This window comes from Ambystoma mexicanum, chromosome 1q (genome assembly GCF_040938575.1).
Source record: "Ambystoma mexicanum isolate Mex_15411 chromosome 1q, UKY_AmexF1_1, whole genome shotgun sequence".
Classification (NCBI taxonomy): Eukaryota; Metazoa; Chordata; class Amphibia; order Caudata; family Ambystomatidae; genus Ambystoma; species Ambystoma mexicanum.
The window spans coordinates 1,278,493,617-1,278,511,820 of NC_090922.1; the positions used below are offsets into that span (position 1 = coordinate 1,278,493,617).

The window sequence follows — 18,204 nt, forward strand, 5'->3', positions numbered from 1 at the left end:
AAGAGAGGAACAAAGGAGGAGGAGCCAGAAAAGAGGTAACAATAGAAAACCCAGTGAGAGGGGAGATAAAAGCCAAAGCCAGGGAAGGGCCAAGGAAAAGGGGCTCCCAAGAGACAGAACATGAGGCGATCCCTGGGAAGAGGCAAGAACAAAAGAGAATATCTCAGAGGAGGAGAAGAGTGAATTCTAGGGAGGAGAGGAACACTGGAGAATTTTAAAGAAGTTAGAATCCTGAGCAAACAAGAAAACATTTACTAAAGAGAATCCTGAATCTGTAAAGCAAAAAGATTCAAAGAATAAAAGTCTGGCTCTTACGAAATTCTCTGATAACACACAGCAGTCCAGGTTGAAGAAAGACTAAAATCAACAAAAGTTTACAAATGGCAATCCTGACAAATTCAAATATTACTTGGCAAAAAAATGGGTACTATTTCCCGGCTGTTTGCAATGGTTCATGGTAAAGGGTTTCAATATTTTACTAATTTTCTCTGCAGTGTAGAAAGTCAGTGAAGAAGCCACAGGCAGAAGCAACAATATCTTCTGCAAACAGGGAATGAAATAAAGCTACACCTAATCCGCAGTGCTCTCAATATGAATATGTGGGTTCTTAGGACTTGGGCTGACACGGGAAGACCTGTGCAATGAGGCAAAGAGGATATACACAGGGCAAGGCCCAGGATGCTCTTGGGTCTATCTTTTGCTTGTATGGCAGGTGCCATTATTACAAGGTCAAAAAGCTCGTCCTATTTGAACGAAAGGGTACTGTTTTACATACGGATAATAGCCTGTATACATGAATTCAAGGACACACATACTGATCTTGTTCATCAGTCAACATCAATAACTTGTGGGTTTCAAACCTTCCAGTCAAAATCCAGTTGCTTCATGGCCCGATACACTTCAGCCATAATGTCGTATGGCTTGCTCTGGCTGCGGATTCCCAGGTGCCACTTGGATTTTTTCACAGACAGTGGTTTTGGCTTTGTGGTGTTCAATGCATCCAGGGGACACCTGGATTTGGGGTTGTCCGCCAGCAATGGGGGCATACGTTCTGGGTGTGGCTTCACTCCGGGGGGGATTTGCATAGTGCTGTCATCCATGAAGGAGCTTGTGGGAGGACTTGATGCAAGGTAAAACTCGCTTGCTTGGTTCATGATCCTGCGATTGTCAATGATAAGATGGTATGCCACTGCAAGCTGGTCGTGAGGATCACCACTATACAGACTGTTCAAAACCTCGGACTCCGCACATTCAAATTTCTCGCACAGCTCCTTCACGGCCTCGTCATCAATGACATTGGCATCGTACGAGGGGTCTTCAGGGAACAAGTAACTTGGCAGGTCTTGTTTGAACCACTCATGCTCTCTGTTGGGGCAGAAAGGTAGTTTAAAATAGATTTGATTGTTAAGCGGTCAGTACGTCATAAAAGTGAAGGTGTGCAAAAAAAGGTACTTACAAATGTGCATTTTTTAAAAATTAAAATGTTGCCTCTTTATACGATGCAATTAGATGAAACTTAGCAACACATTTTGATAGAGAAAACATATACACCAAATACATTAATGACAAAATTAAAACAAGCAAAATGAATCAGATTCTTTCCAGAATTATATGTTAATAGGAGCGTTTATAAAGTGTGCTTAATCGATCAGAAGTATTCTTATTTCAGCACGTAACATCATCTTTACTCATCACAAATTCTCTAAGCGTTTCAAGCACTAGCTCAGGGGCATTGGAGAATCGTGCTGAAGAGGCATTATTTTAATGGAAGTGATAGAAACAAAGGGTCTCCAGAAGATACACTCTAACGTTGGATTTCAAGAGAAGGGTGTCTTGATAGTCAATCACCTATACCCCTAGTTGTTTGGTATTTCTGCGTAAGCCAAAGCTTGAATTTGACTCTCACTACACAGGGCTGGTGTGGCCAGGCATTCTTCTGGAGGCTTAGCTGGAACCTGGGATACAGCATTTTCACCATCTTTCTATCGGTTTTATTATGCTAACCTATTGGCACTCATTACAAGTTTGCCGGTCCAGAAAAACGGTGCTGGTAAGTTTACGGCACCATTGTTTCCAAACTGGCAAACTACGAGTCTGAGGCTACGTGCCATACCGCCTGCCAGGTCTGACCTGTCAGGCGGTACGGCACCCGCTTGCAGACTCTCACGGAAGGACTGGCACCGTTATTAACGGTGCCAGTGCTTCTGTGATCCCCCATTCCCATGGTACTGAAATGGGAATGGGGATTAATATTTACTGCCGCCTGACTTACCGAACCGGCGGGGCTGTAATGCTTCAGTGATTCCATCAAGTCAGGCGGCGGTACATCATTACGGGTCTGGCGGCTACCTGCCAGTTTTACCGACACGGTTTCCGCCAGATTCGTAATGAGCGCTATTTACTTCTTTTCCAGAGTGTGTACATTTGTAAAACAACACGTATCTTCAGCTTTGACAGGAAGTTCCAATGTGAATGAGTTGGGTTCTCAGATCTTGAGTCAAACCAAAAGGTTGTTTTATTCGCAATTGCCGATCTCTTGAGATATGCGTTTTATAGAATGATCAGTAAGAGGGCGCATTCAGTGAAATGTATAGGACTTGAGACTCGCAACTGCAAAAACAGCCTGTTTTCTAACATGGATTTGAATGTCGATAGCATCTGTTGTGAGAGCAGGATGGGCATCAAATGGAAGGTCCTCTATATATAGCAGTACATTATCATTATAATTATGCCAAAACATGTGTTTTGTTATGTAGTGCATCAACTATAGTTAAGTAGTGCTGGGAAAGTTCTTCACCAGTCAGTGATAATTTAGCTGTATGGAGCCAAGAAAACTGCTACAAAACTCACATTGCCTCACGGAGAAGAAGTGGAGCTAAGTGGCGAGCAGGGGTCGTCATTGCCGTCAGGGGAGTCTATATTGGAGACTGGCTTTACAGCTTTTCTTAAGCCACGGCAGTGACATAGTCCGCCTCCAGCTGATCCTAATGCTGATATTCCCACAGTTCTGGCCGATACTGCTATGCCGCATGACCTGCCAAATGCCAATAACTCACAAGTGGATCCTATTGACTACAATTCACTGCTGAACTTGTGTTTATATCTGACAGGTAGTCCACAAGCGAGTAATGTAGCTGCTGGTATGGCCTCAATGTCTTCACGCAAATATATCGAAGTCCACTGATTTGACTCAAATTACTGAACAAATTGCTTCCTCTCCGATGCATAATGATACTTTTTCATCATCCGATTCTTCTGACCCAGAGTCTTTGGCAATTTTGAAAGCATTATTTTCCTTATGCAACAACATGTTCAAGGAACAGCAAACAATTAAACATGGGTTTATGAGTTTGCTTGACATGTTGCTTTCCACGCATGTCCCGAACCCCGAATCTAATGCTTTGGAGACTAATTTCCAATTGTCGGGGATTATGATTCCTGACACTGGAACCATACCTGAGGTGACGTTTCCTGGAACCAATGAACGTGTTGATGTAGATCACTATGTTCAGAGTAAAGAGTTCCCTGCCACTAAACAAGGTCGTATTGTTAAATACAATCTAAGGAAGCAAAGGAAAAGGAAGAATCAAGTGACTAATGACACTCAATCGACTCATGTGAACTGAAAGAGGGTTTGAGCGTGTTCCTACAATGCAACAAGATACTGGCCAAAAGGTGATAACTACAAGGTTGCAGCCCCAAACTACAACTCTAAATACTTGGCTTAATTGTAGAATGGAGGCACAAACCTCAACACATTTGGCCTCAGTTTGTGAGCCATTTAAGAATGTCACGTGGGACAGAGACAACAGAATGACAGAAACAGCCAATAAAACCACCTATTTATTGTATCATTGAAAACACTTTGTTAAATGCCATGGACAGCTATCACTAATGACATCACATATCTGGGGTGGTTGTTTTTGTTCAGTGACAGTATTAATTTTAAGCTGAGGTCTTCATGTGATTATACTACATTGAAATCATGATGCACATACTATAAAGGTAATGTGCACGTAGAGCTTGACCTTACATAGAAAAAGAAGCCGGTCCCATGCAGATAATACATTTCTCAAGAATGTGATATGCTTTGACTTAGCATTGTACTACCTAAACATACCATTGTAAGAATACTTTTGTTCTATGCTTCATACTGCATTCATTGTTTCTCTTGATGAAATATTTGATTGCTGTTTTCACAAAAAATCTTCACTACAAGGTTTATTTTTTAATAAGCACATTTATTTGACATGGAGTAGTTTATTACAAGGCTACTGATCACCTTTGATGTGGTATAAATGAGACTGTAAGCAGTACCCCATATAACAGCGTTCCCTTTGCATTGTTACGCCGTGGTAATTTCCAGCACTGCCACCTACCTTCTCTGTCATTTGACCCATGAAGCGTGTGTTAGTGGATGTGTCACTGACTCACACTCTCACACAGCCCTCTCTAACCTGCATCTTTCTATCTCCAACACTCTGGACATCCTTGCACCTGTCATGAGAATCTGTCTGAAGCCTACCTCCAAGTGAAACTGTTGGTATGACTCCGACCTTGCGCCCTGAACTGCAAGTGCAGGGTGCCTGAGAGGAAGTGGAGGGCTTCAGGCGCATTCTCTGACAAACTGGCCTGGCGCTTACTCCAAAGTCAATACAGACTCTCTTTCCTGTCCAAGAAAAGAGTCCACATCCAAGCCTGTGTCTCTGCAAGGAGCTGGCCAATCCTACTGCAGTCTCTACCTCGCCTGTTCCCTCCCAAGCCCTCTCACTCTGGCTCTTCAATGTCTACTTGGCCTCTTTGGCCCACCTGATCTCTACTTTCTTATCTAACTTTCAGTGTTATGCGGATGACACTCAGATCTCTTTCAGGCTCCCCTGAGCCTCCTCTTCTCTCTTGCTCATTACTGCATTACTGACAGTCTATCCGTGATTCAGGGATGATGTGACTCCAATGATCTCTGCCTTAATGCCATTAAGACAAAGATGCGTCTCATTGGGACCCCTGCTCCCACATTCCCTCTCTCACTCTGGTCATCCTTTGCCTTCCTGTGAGGCAAAAAACATTGGTTTCCTCTCCCTTTCTCTCCTCACATCATAGATCTTGCCAAGCAGGCCTACTACCATCTGCAACTCCGCAGACATATTCTTCCTTTTCTCACTTTCCCCCAGAAGCTCACTGTCTCCAGAACCGTGGCTCTGTCTAGGCTGGCCTACTGCAACAGCCTCTTTCTAAATCTGCCTTCCTCTACTCTCCGCCCACTGCAACTAATCCAGAACAGGACTGCAAGACTTTTCCTTGGCCTCAAGCCCAGGGACTGTATCCCTCCAGCCTGAAATCTCTCCACTGGCTCCCAGTTGCTGCAAGGATCAAGTTCAAGACTCTCTGCATTGTCCATAAGGCTTTCTGGGGCCGGGGCCCACATTACATCCAACTCTCTCTTCCTAAATACCTTCCTTCTCGTGACCTTCGCTCAACTACCTCCAACTCTCTGATGGTCATACACTTCTCCAGGCAGTGAGTGGTGGGTAGATAGCTCTCCTCTTCAGGTGCTTCCTTCTGGCAAACTTGAGCTGGACCACCTGAAGTTCCCGAAGCAGCTCAAGGCCTTCCTTTTCTCCTCTGCTTTCTATCTCTCCCTCCCCTGCTGACCTACCTGTCTGCTACACGGACTGGTTGCTTGGATACCCTCAAAGTCTCACTGGGTACCAGGGTCCCCATGATCAGACTCCCCTACACTGCCCAGGGGCCTACAGCGCATTTAGGGGCTGTAGCTGCAACCTCTACAGTACCCTGCCTCCTTGGAGTTACCCAAAGCCGCGCTGCCCTGGTTGCATTTACTCAGAGCTATGCTGCCCTGATTGCACTTCCCCTTCCCTCTTCTTGGCACTTACCCCTCTCCTTTCCCCCTGCACTTGTCGCTGTCACACTTGCACGATCTGAAGGACACAAAGCCTAGTAAGATCATTTGTATTGTCCACCCTCTGTCCCCCCTCCCTTGTCTTGTCGCACATAGAAAAACTTGTGTACAGGTGAGCTATAAATTACATATATCACATCATATGTGATGTCATCAATGTAATTTGTGATGTCATGTTTGATGTCCTGGGTGTTTGTGTTAGCAGTGCATTGCGGTGGCGAGTGTTATGGTGGCAAATGTCTTGTTTTATTTATTTTACGTGTAACCATAATGTCCCTTTAATAAAGTTTTTTTCCTGAATTTGATAGGTTTTCATTAGTGCAACTTAAATATAACATCCTTTTAACAAAGGTTTTTTTTACCGAATTTGGTAGTTTTTTTAGTGCAAGTCTTTTCACTGAATGTCATACGTTTTTATTAATGCATTTTAACTATGTCCCTTAAAACATTTTCTGTGAATTTCATAGGTTTTACATTATTGTACATATGTTATACATTCCTCTTTTAACATATATGAAAACTATAAACCTCCTTTAACAAACATATTTTTTTGCAACGCATACTGATGTGTGTCATTAGCAGTGCATGATGGTTGAATTGCCTAGGGCATGAGGCTCATTCATGACCCCAGTCCCCACCCCAGTCCCCACCAAACCACCACCGTTATCCACTGCACCTACCCTCCATAGTAGTTCAGTGTCAATGGCCAGTGCTCATGGCTTGCATCCAAAGCCAGTCTCCACAGTCCATGGGCATGGTCTTCGGCCATACTGCATGCCCTAAATCAGACCACATCAGTAACCCAGTAGAACCCACTTCAAGGCACTTAAAATAGCCCACAGAAAGACGGGAAGGCACCAGGCTACCTAAAATCTAAAGTACGTCTGTATGTTCCAAGCCGCGCCCCAAGATGCACGGATCAAAACAGGATCGCAGTGATGCCACACAAACGTAGGTCTGGACTGGGAAAATCTTTCCCAGTCATTACAGCAGGCATCTGGAACAACCTACCAGTCCACATAAGGAAAGAACCTAACTGCTTACGCTTTCGTAAGATAGTGAAAACGCATCTCTTTAATTGACCCCGCCATCCCTGACCCACTAATCCTTGATTTCATTAGGAACTGTCTCGTCACATTTCTGTTTGTCTTCGTGTCCATGTATCTGCGTCCCAAAATTCGTGAGTTACCAGCGCATTACAAATAAATAAATAAAATAAAAATAAAAAAATAAATGAGAGTAGGGATTTGTCCTTGCCGAAGGACAGGCCCACTGTCCAGGTGCCACATTTATATCACTATTTTGTGAACTTACATTTTGACACTTAAGAAAAAATAAAATACAAGACAGATTTGCATAAGCATGCTTTCAGGTCCATGCTGATGCCCCTCACGTAGGTTTGTTGTAATCCAGTCCACCATTTCCGGATGTAGCTGCAAGACAAATTTTCTTTTCTTATTGATCCTAGGGCTTTGGCCATGCTGCATGCCCCAATAAGCAAATCAGAGTACACATTTGTCCATGCTCAGGGCAGGCCCAATGCCCAGATACCAAAGGTTTATCAGTGCTTTTTGTACTTACATTTTGACACTATGGAAAAAATAAAACACAGGACAGCTTTGCCAAACCATGCTTTGAGGTCCTTGCTGATGCTCCTCGTGCAGGTTTGCTGCAATCCTGTCCAACGCTTCGGGCTGTAACCACAAGCAGAATTCTTTTTCTCATTCAAACCTATCCATATTTCAAAAAAAGTTACCAAATAGCCAGACCCTGGTGGCCATGCCCACTTTAACCCCATTGCCAGTCTCTTGTGGTCATGGCCAGTAGCCAAATTGTCAGGGTCATGGACAAAGGCCAAAGGCCATGACCTGGACACTCTGCCCACTGGCCATCCCCACGAGCTATGTCTTAGTCACCAAAAGTATATCACTATTTTTGTACCTACATTCTAACACTTTTCAAAAAATAAACACAGACACTTTTGAGAAACCATGCTTTCAGGTGCTTGCCAATGCTCCTTGCACGAGTTTTCTGCAAATCCATCCATGTTTTATTGTTTGAAAAGTGTCAAAATGTACATATAAACAATAGTCATATAACTTAGCCCACACTTGACAAAATCCTTTCAAAATGTGCACACACATTTAAGGTTGGGTCTATAATATTTTTGCAGACTTTAGTGCAAATTTGTCAAAGTGCAACAAAGTTATAACCCATCTAACAATGTTGATACCCCCCTATAATTTTGCCCCCTCCTGACAAAATCCCACCAAACTTTGCAGAAACAATCAAATCCGGTCTATTAACATTTGTGTATATTCGTCACACTTGAGTCTGGTCCCCCGTCAACAATAAACTAGTTAAAGTACTCACAATATTGATGAACTTATTCATCAAATGGCACAACATTTATAAGCCTTTCAAATATTCTGTGATCCCGTCCTCCAATTTTTCCCCCTCTTGGCACAGCAGCACCAGACCCCGCAGAACTATTCGAGGTCATGTCTAAAATGATATTGCAAAATTTCATGAAGTTTCATTGAGTGGCGCCAATGTTATTAGCCATCCAAAACAAATTTTCATCGACCCTATTATGCAGAAATATGCATGATGTCCTTGAACTATTGTCAAGTTCGCGAAAATCCCAGCAATGTCCTTGAACACCTGAAAAAACAACCGATTTTGGGCTTTTTATGGCCATATTACATCCCATACTCATCACCCTTCACCTCTGCAGAGATTGTTTAATTAATTTGACTAGTGTAATGTTGTGTTTTGTAATATGTTTTTAGCATGACGTTCGCGGACTACTGGCGTAGTCCGCAAATCCAACATGGCGTCCGTTTCAAAGGTTTTGATGCACCTCACTTTTTTGGTTGACCAATCAGTGCATAGCTCTCTGATTTGTCAAGAGTCATCCACAGATTCCGAATCAGGAAACGAGTCCACGGACCGGACGCAGATATCACACGTTTTGTTTAACTAACTTTTTGGGCATTTAAAAAAAAAACTACTGGATGGATGTACACCAAATTTGCAAAAGCACACTTTCAGTACCCAGCTGCTGCTCCTTGTGCAAGTTTGGTGCAAATCCGGCCAGGCTGTAGGCGTGGGCAAAATGTCTTTTCCATTATGTCCATGAGGATTGCAAAGGTTTTGTCCCCCCCCCCCCTGACAAAACCGTATCAAACTTTTTCAGAGGCGGCCATATACATTTTTTTGCAAATTTTGGTATGGACCGTCAAACGGCAGCAAAGTTAAAAGCCACCCATAAAGTGCTCTTCCTTTGGGTTGAGCATCTTAACCATAACTACACAGGCACTAGCACAGGATGTGTAATACTAGGCAAGGCTTTCCAATCAATACTCCCTTTAGTTACATTAAGAAAATACAAAATTCTAAAGTGCATCGGTTTGTCATGTTTCTTCGTTTTGAGCGATTACCAACTATGCTGAGATTGGGAGCAGGGATTCATGTTCCAGACGAAGAACGACTTTGTCATTTATGTAAGTCGGGAGTGGAAACGCCTCATCATTTATTAACTGATTCTTATGTTTTAACTGATGTTCAAGAACGAGGATATAAGAATCAATTTAGTAGCCTGAGAAATGTGCACACAGATCCTAGTTGGACATATATATACTCTGGATAAAATGTGATTATGAATTTTACTATGCTTTATATATGACAAAAGAATATTACATGCAATGGAGAGATCTTATGATTGGGCAAATTGCATTGCAATGTGACATTTCTTTATTGATTTTCTACGTTAACGGGAGTGCACATTTTGAAATCATTGAGACCAACGGCTATATTACATTGTTGAATGAAATATTTTAATAACTTTTAAACCCTGATGGAGAACACATTTTTATAAATGTTAAGAAATTGTAATATGTTTGTATTCTTTTTAATGTGTCATCTTTATAATGCTTTTACTAAAGTTTTCGGCTTCAGTGGCAAAAGGTTATATACTTCTTTGGAGGTTGGCAAAGCACAGAACAAGAACTCATAGAATTCTTCAACTACTTGAACAACTGTATTGAAAGGCTTACCTTCACAATGGACATAGGAGGAACGACCATACACTTCCTGGATATTAATGTGACACTGAATTAGATGGGCATCCAGACAAAAATCTACAGGAAACCTACTGATGTTAACAACACTCTGCACTTCCAGAACTTTCACCGTAAACATCCTAAAGACAACTTACCTTTTAGCCAGCTATTAGACACAAGAGAATCACTTCGGATGCTGCGAATCTACAAAAAGATTTTGACTCTATGCGTTTGAGATTTACAGAATGTGGATTTCCGGAGGATATCCTCACTAAAGCAATTAATAGAATGGAACCACTAAGACGGGAAACGCTACTTAAAGGAAATCAAAATAAAGGCGGCTCCAAACTTATACACTCTCTAAAGTATTGCAGCCAAAGTTTCCAAATCAAAAGTATTATCCACAAACATTGGGATCTCATTAAGGAGGATCCCAATCTCAACAGGCTATTCCCAGAGCCTCCTATGCTAGCTTATAAAAGAGGAAAACACTTCTGTGACATACTGGTACGAGCAGAAAGACCCAAAACATTGGGCAAACAATCCTTGCTAAACCTAAGTGTGGGACCTTTGCATGCCTGAATTGTCAGCATTGAACAAGTATAATCAAAGGTGATTACATCAGGCATCCCAACATGTGTAAGAAAATCCCCCCCAAAGACTTTTCTACCTGTCATAGCAAAAATGTAATATATGCATTACGGTGCCCATGTGGTAAGTACTACGTGGGCCAGACAACCAGAAAGGCTAAAGAAAGATGGACGGAGCACGAGTCGAGCATAAAAATAGCAAACATTACATCCCCTGCATATAGGCATTTTAAGGAAAACTGGCACACTATTGCCCAGTTGAGATGCATTATATTGGAGGTTTTACACCCCTTGCCTAGAGGAGGGGACTTAGCTAAAAGACTGTCCCAACGGGAATTGTATTGGATCCATAAGTTGGATGCGATGACACCGCAAGCCATTAACAATGATTACTATTTGGGACCCTTCCTCTGAATTTGTTCTATTAACATGGTTACATCTAATACCCTTTAACATGACACCTGTTCTACATGTAAGAATGTGGATTCCTTCCTTTTTTGAGACAGTCCATCACAGAGGCATACTATAGCGTATACCAATAGAGGATACTTGGTTAACAAGAGTGTGAACTCACTTTGAGACAGCCGACATCTAACAGGCAACCATTTGTATGTTGGTTTGGGCATATTTTTGTATGAGTTTAGATAATCAAACTATGATGGTCTTTCTAAATCCATGTCATAAATGAGGATTATTAGTTGTGACCCTTCCTCTGAAGTTTTTCAATTAACATGGTGACATATGACACCTGTTCTATAGGTAACAATGTGAACTCTCTTGTGAGACAGTGCAACACAGAGTTATACCACTAGAGGACACCGGGTTAACAAGAGTGTTAACCCGCTTTGAGACAGCCAACAACGAACAGTCAAATATTTGTATATAGGTTTGGGCTCTTTGTGTATGAATTATGATATTCAAGCCATGATGGTCTACCAAAGCACAAAGGTTTTTACAGATTGTGATCTCATGGTGACAGGGTTGCCCTCGCATACACATATACACAAATAACATAGTTGTTCTAGAACATCGAAGTGATATGTACCTGTCACTTAATGAAGGTGACATGAGGTTTTACTATTTCATATAAAATCAGGGTGGCCAGAAAACCTACTACTTAAGTAAGTGAAAAGTCATTCAGAGGTTTTTGTGCACATGGCAGTAAGGCTTTATCCTACAGATGTATAATTTATAATCTCTACTTACCAACGTAGAACACTACAAGAGAGTGTACCAGTCTAGAGACAGCTACGCTCATACTGTCTTGTTACAAACACGGACATATACAGCCTCTAAACATGGTTGTTACTCATGATTGTTACCAATTTAGCTAAATTGCACCCACAGTCCTCAATAACAGACATAGCCATTTACAACTATTCTCAGACATCTAGGTGCTTATGCTTGTAAGGATCATTCCATCCACAAGAATACACCATATGACTTGGCTCGCACATTATTGAGCCACCTATCCTTCCACTTCTTTTCACTCTGGCACTTAGAGGCTTCGCTCTACCTTATGAACATGGCATTGACACAGTCTTTTACCACAGCTTTAGTGCCTCTGGGCACTTGTTAAAGATTTTTTATACATAATAAAAAAACAGCTTTGTTGACATGTTACGTCACATGCGTAACTGCGTAGTGACGTCACAATCATATGCCGTTTTTCATAGCAGACTTCCTGAACAATTAAAAGAATGAAGGCGGCGCTGACATTCCATTTGGAACCTGACCGCCCAGTGTCTGACAGCGTGCTTACACCCCTGGATCTTCACTAATCAGCATTTGACATTAAGCTCAAAGTTACCTTGTTCCCTGCCGCTTACACCACCTGGATTTACCCCTAGTTGACAGTACAGTTACTTTTTTCTAATTATTTTTAGATTCGTCAGTTATATGGTTCGCTTGAACAGTCCATCTATCTTTGAGTGGGCGCACAAACATAATACAAACATGTTTCCACAGTTCACATTTGAAACTCCTTATTGAGCCGTATCCTATTGCCTTTTATTAGCTTTTTAATGTCTAAATCCTTAGGCTACAGGATAATTAGCCTTATCCTCTCTTGTTAGGACATTTTCCTGGAATCGAGTGACACATCAGGTGGGGTGCATTTCTAATGCATCAAGACAGATAGCGTCTATTCTTTAGCTGTTAGATCCCCAGGTAAGCCCCCTACTGTGAAACCATTATAAGCCTTTTCGGCCAATTCATTCATATATGATGGTAATCTGGGAACCCCTTTCTTCCATTTATATAGAAAACTAACCTCTCTACTTTGAGACTGATGAGACTGAAGACTCGTTCTTTTTTAGCACAGATCAGATGTGATCCAGAAGAATTGTATTAGCTAGATCTAATACCGTTAAGACCCTCCTTAAGTCGATTAGGTCATTGTTATCAACCTTCTGGCATAATCCTTATGTTCTCACAGTGCATGTACTTGGGCACGCACCTATACTTAATATACATTTGTACAGCAGCCGTAGCAGGCAGACCATCGGTTTTCAATACGTGTTACAGGATACAATTTGTGGCTTGATTCTCGTGTGGAGTTTTCTTTTTGAGTTTGTAGAAATTACTATAGGAATTTGCATACCTTACTTGCAATGTTTTACTTTATTACCAACATAGACAAATGTGATCATAACTGAATATTCTATGTTCACCCACCTTGACTGTAGGCTACTTCCATCAATCGCTTGTTTGTTATTCATGAGTTTCCAATTTTTGTAAAAAGAATTAGTATTCTCAAAACAATGCTTCTTCTCCGATTGTGAATTAACAGTATTTATTCTCTGATTTATATTGCAGTTTCAAAGGTATAAACCGATATTATTTCTGTTCCTTTTTTTGTAGTGATCTTTTGTTAAGAAGCCCCTGATGAAGAGTATTTACCTCGAAACGCGTTGGGCAATTTGTTCATTAAATCTTAAGAAACAATGGACTACTGAATGTGAATGTATTGTATTCCTAAATAACATGCTGAACTTCTCTTACAAATTGACATTACTTCAACAAACTTAATAGTGGCAAACTGCGTCTCCTTTATAGGAAGCCCTTGCTACTTATTCCTAACAATTTGCCTATCAAGGTTTTAGGATACTGTGCAGGGGACGTGAGTTCCTCCCGACACCCACTTTAACTTGTTCATTGTTGGATTGACAACCTAGATGCCAAGGTTGTGTTTCTTCTCCCCACCACCTGAAATTCATTAAAATACTAACCATTAACATAAAAAATAACTTTAGTTTCTTCTCAAACTACCAGTTTTCTAACTGTATAACCAGTTGGTGTGCATTCTGTCAATTTGGTGTGGTCGTAAAAGGTTATATTTAACCAATAAACCATGATATTAAAAGAAACCTGATTAACAGTACAACAAATGTTACTCCCTCTGCGTGTGGCATTCTCGACAGAGCTGCAGTATAGTGTCAACTGTATTTCTTCTGGAATGGTGCCCTATATAAAGTATGTGCATTAAAACATTTGTACACATGCTGAGTGCAAATGATTTTGTGAGAAGAGGAAGGATACTGAACTTACAGTGGGTATATTCAAAACCAATTCCCACACAATGTACCCTTTACTGCATTATTATAACCAGCATCTCTGTGAGCCAACTGTTAGACATGTATTCTTTACCCCTCTATCCTGGTTATGCCTAAAGGAACAGTAACTGCACAATTCTACATACTCCATGGTGCAGGGGTAGTAGCAAGGCACACTGTTTGATAATGTAATGTCATGCCTTAGGATTTCATCTGCAAGCTTAAAGATAGCAAGCATATTACTACATTCATTTAGTAGCAAGCACAATGCGGTCATTTGGCAGATGCAGTAAAATGAACGTGATACCTGAATTCATATGTTGTAGGTTTCTACATACATGATGCATATCCATGCATTAGCTTGCTGTATAGTATAGCAAACTATAGTATAGCGCACACTGTGTATAGGGTCAAGGAAGGGTTCATATATCATTGTCACCAGAGCATTGGTAATATAGTAGGACAGACACTCAAAAATGTAAAGAAAACAACCATGGCAGTAGGGTGATCCTCTCTACCAGTGCTAGACTTTTAAAGCATTCCATACATTTAAACTTTGTGCCACAAAACAGGAAATGCAGTAATGACACACATTTAAAACACTCTGTCCCAAACTCAAAGCTAACACACAAATTGCAGCATGTTGTTGTTAGTGTGGAAATGCTTGCAATGCTGTGATTTACCAGCTATAGTAAATGTTCTCGACAACCTAAAAAGATAGGTTTTTAGGTATTGTCACAAAGAGACTCACAGAACACATGAGACTCAAGGATCAGTTAAAAGTATTGCATTCTCTGAAAGGGGAAAGGGTAATTTAATGGCTTCTAGGATAAATGGCAACTCAACTGGGAGTCATGTCTACAGCAACAGTGTCAGGATGGAGGAGTACATGTTATTTATGCACAGGGTTTAATTTAATATAAGAGGTCCTAGTGTCCCTGCTCCCATGCCCACAACCCCATCTTAAAAATCAAGGGCTCAGGATACCTGCCCCGAAAATGACTTTGTTTGCTCACAATCTCAACTGTATGTGTGTAAACCTTATATTTGCATTTGTATTTATCTTATTTATAAAGCTCTTTTGCCAAAGTGCTTTACAAAGAATAGTTACATTGGTACAATAAAAATGACAATGGTGGCACAATCAAGATAAACGTTCTGAGACTAAACAGGAGAAAGAGATAGAAGGTGTTGCGTTTTCGATTGAGAACTGAAGATATGATAGGTAGAAGAGGCCCAAATAGATAATGGAAGAGCTTTCCAATGTTTAGGTGCAGGGAGAGAAAAAGCACGAAATCGAGAAGTGGCTCAAGGCCATTTGGGAACAGGGAGCAGAAAAAGGGATTGCGAATGAAGAGAACAAGGAAAGGAGCAAAAAGAGACAGGAGAACAAAGATAAGAAGGCAAAAGACCATAACGAGCTTTATAAAACAAAGAAAATTAGAAATAAGATGGAGATAAAAAAAACATGGAAGCATAATGAAGAGAAGGAGTAGCAGTAGAGTGAAAGGGCAGCTAAGAAAGAAGACGGATAGCAGAATTGAAAACAGAACATACAGTAGTAAAATGAGAATTAGGAAGACCTAATAAAAGAACAGAGAAATAGTTAAGATGAGAGAATAGATCAAACGTTTTGTAGCCTGAAACGAAAGAAAAGGGTGAACGTGTCAAAGATTATAGACATCAGAACAAGCAGTATTAGAAATATGCAGAGGAAAGAGAAAGTTCAAAGATGACACCAAGATTTTGAACAGAGGAAGAAAAGGAAAGAAGGGATGAGGAAAAAGAAAAACAGAGGGAGGAGAGGAAGGGGGAAGAAGGAACAAAAAGAACCTCTGTTTTACAGGGATTAAGATGAAGAATTAGAGAAACCATGCATGACTTAACGACAAGCAAACAATGAGAAACATTGTTATGAAAGGAACATGAAAGTGCAGAGAAAGAAGATCGCCAGCATAGAAATGACAGGAAAGATTAAATGATGAGATACAATCAGACAAAGGATTGGTGTATAAAGAGAAGAGAATTGGAGCTAAGACTGAACCTTGTGGTACACCATAACGAAGTGGATAGGAAGAGGAGAACTGACCAGCCAAAGAAATAGAACATGTGCGGTCAGAGAAATAAGAATTAAACCACCTGAGCACATACCAAGATAAACTAAGAGTTGACAGAAGAAAAATAAAACGTAAAATAGTATGATCAACAGTGTAAAAAGTAGCAGAAAGATCAATATGAATAGAAGATTGCTTATTATACCTGGCAGAAAGTAGTGCATTTAAGACATATAGTAGAGCTGATTCAGAAGAGTTGGCAGGGCGAAAACCAGATTGCAAAGGAGGAAGAAGAGAATGAAGATGAAGAAAGGAAGAGACTTGAGTATGTACAACTTTCTCAAGAAGTTTAGAAAGAATAGGAATCAGATGGAAATTTGAAGGAAGATAATCGTCCAATGAAGGCTTTTTAAGAATAGAAATAATAACAGCATGTTTAAAAGAAGAACGAAATGCCATATTCAAGTGAACAATTGATAAGAGCAGTAAGAAGATGAATCAAAAGAGTATAGTTAGAAGGAATCAAAGCATAGGGAATAGGATCCAACGGGGATGCTGTAGGGTGTGCCATAGTTAGGAATAGAAAACTGTCAAAGAGCGGAGAAAAAGAAGAGCATGAAGGAGAAATGACAGACGGGGGAGAGGGAATAGAAGAGGGAGAACAAAAAGAAGGAAAAGATGAACAGTGAGACGTAACTTTAGGAGTGAAGAAATCAGCAGAATCACTAGCCGACAGAGAAGAGGAAAGAGAAAGGTCAGGGTGACGAGGAGAAGAATAGAACTTAGTAATTGAAAAAGACGTTGAGGATGATGAGTCAGAGAAGAACAAAAGTGTTTGTTTGCAGCTAAATGAGATGAATCATAAGGCATATGTAGAGAAGAGAAGCTGAGTAAGTCTTCAGGAGCACAACATTTCTTCAAGCGGTGTTCAGCTGAGTGAAGAGAATGAAGTACAGAAGAAAGCCATGGTTGTGGGTTTTTTTTAGAGGGAAAAAATGGTCTAGAAGGGTAATAATTATGAAGTGTAGAGTGTAGAAGTGAGTAGAAGCAGAATCAGCAGACAGAGAAAAGAATAGACTAAAAGGGGGAAGTATAGAAGACAAAGTGGAGGAAAAGATAGTAGAATTATAGGAATGAAAATCACAACGTGAAAGACATATAAAAGGGAAAGAATAAGAGTGAGAATCCAGAAGGAGAGGACGTAATGAACGTCGAAAATGATCAGATAGATAAGTAGATAAGTTGGCTGAGTGACCACAGTAGTGTCGGGGGGGGGGGAAAGAAGTACAAATTAAGTCAAGAGTCTATTTGTTAAAGCAAGTGCATGTGTTAACAGGGAAGCTGCAAAAATGCATGCCCTACTTCCCCTGCGTGGTGAACATGCCGTCCCATCGAAGTGCCTCCTTTCAAGCGGCCCAGTAACCACTAAAAGTTTGCCCGCTGGGGACAAGCATTTTTGCAACTTCCCTATTAACGCACATATTTGCGGGAACAAATAGAACTTGACCACTGGGCCCTGAGAAGGGAGTTGCTATAAACAAAAGCCAAGAATTGGTTGTGGGTGAAGTACTTTATTAAAGAAATTAAGGCTCCCCGCTGGCTGCAAATACAATATGAAAAAGCCATGTCCCCAAGTGGAACACCTAATAAAATGTTGCTTTGGATTAGAGGTGCACTCTATCTTTGTAGGGCCGAAACACGTAGTGTCGACACCTGTATATTGGTGTCATATGTTTGATGTCTTTTCTTTCTCATTTGTCAACCTTTGTGGGACTTTGATTCCAAGTGGGGAATTTAGGCTTCCACATTTGTTATTTTGTATTTGTTGCAGCATGGGGTGGTTAAGCATGATCAGAAATACTGGAGATTGTACGTGTTCATTGTGTGACCATGTTGAGATTGAGTTGGATATTAATTATAATAGCCAGATACGTCCAGATACGTCCAAAAAATATCCTTTGGAAACTGTTGTGTCTGAGATAGCACTTAAATGCACTTACACTTTATGATGTTTTGATGTAC

The 18,204-nt window shown here is 40.8% G+C and overlaps 1 protein-coding gene across 1 annotated transcript in view; it reads right to left on the reverse strand.

Annotated features, from left to right (window-relative positions):
* Positions 1-18,204, reverse strand: part of PRKAA2 (protein kinase AMP-activated catalytic subunit alpha 2) — a 531,203-nt gene that overhangs the window by 94,280 nt on the left and 418,719 nt on the right. Inside the window, exon 7 of the mRNA XM_069642111.1 lies at positions 861-1,365. Coding sequence (XP_069498212.1) covers positions 861-1,365 — 505 coding nt within the window. The remainder of the gene's footprint in view (positions 1-860; positions 1,366-18,204) is intronic.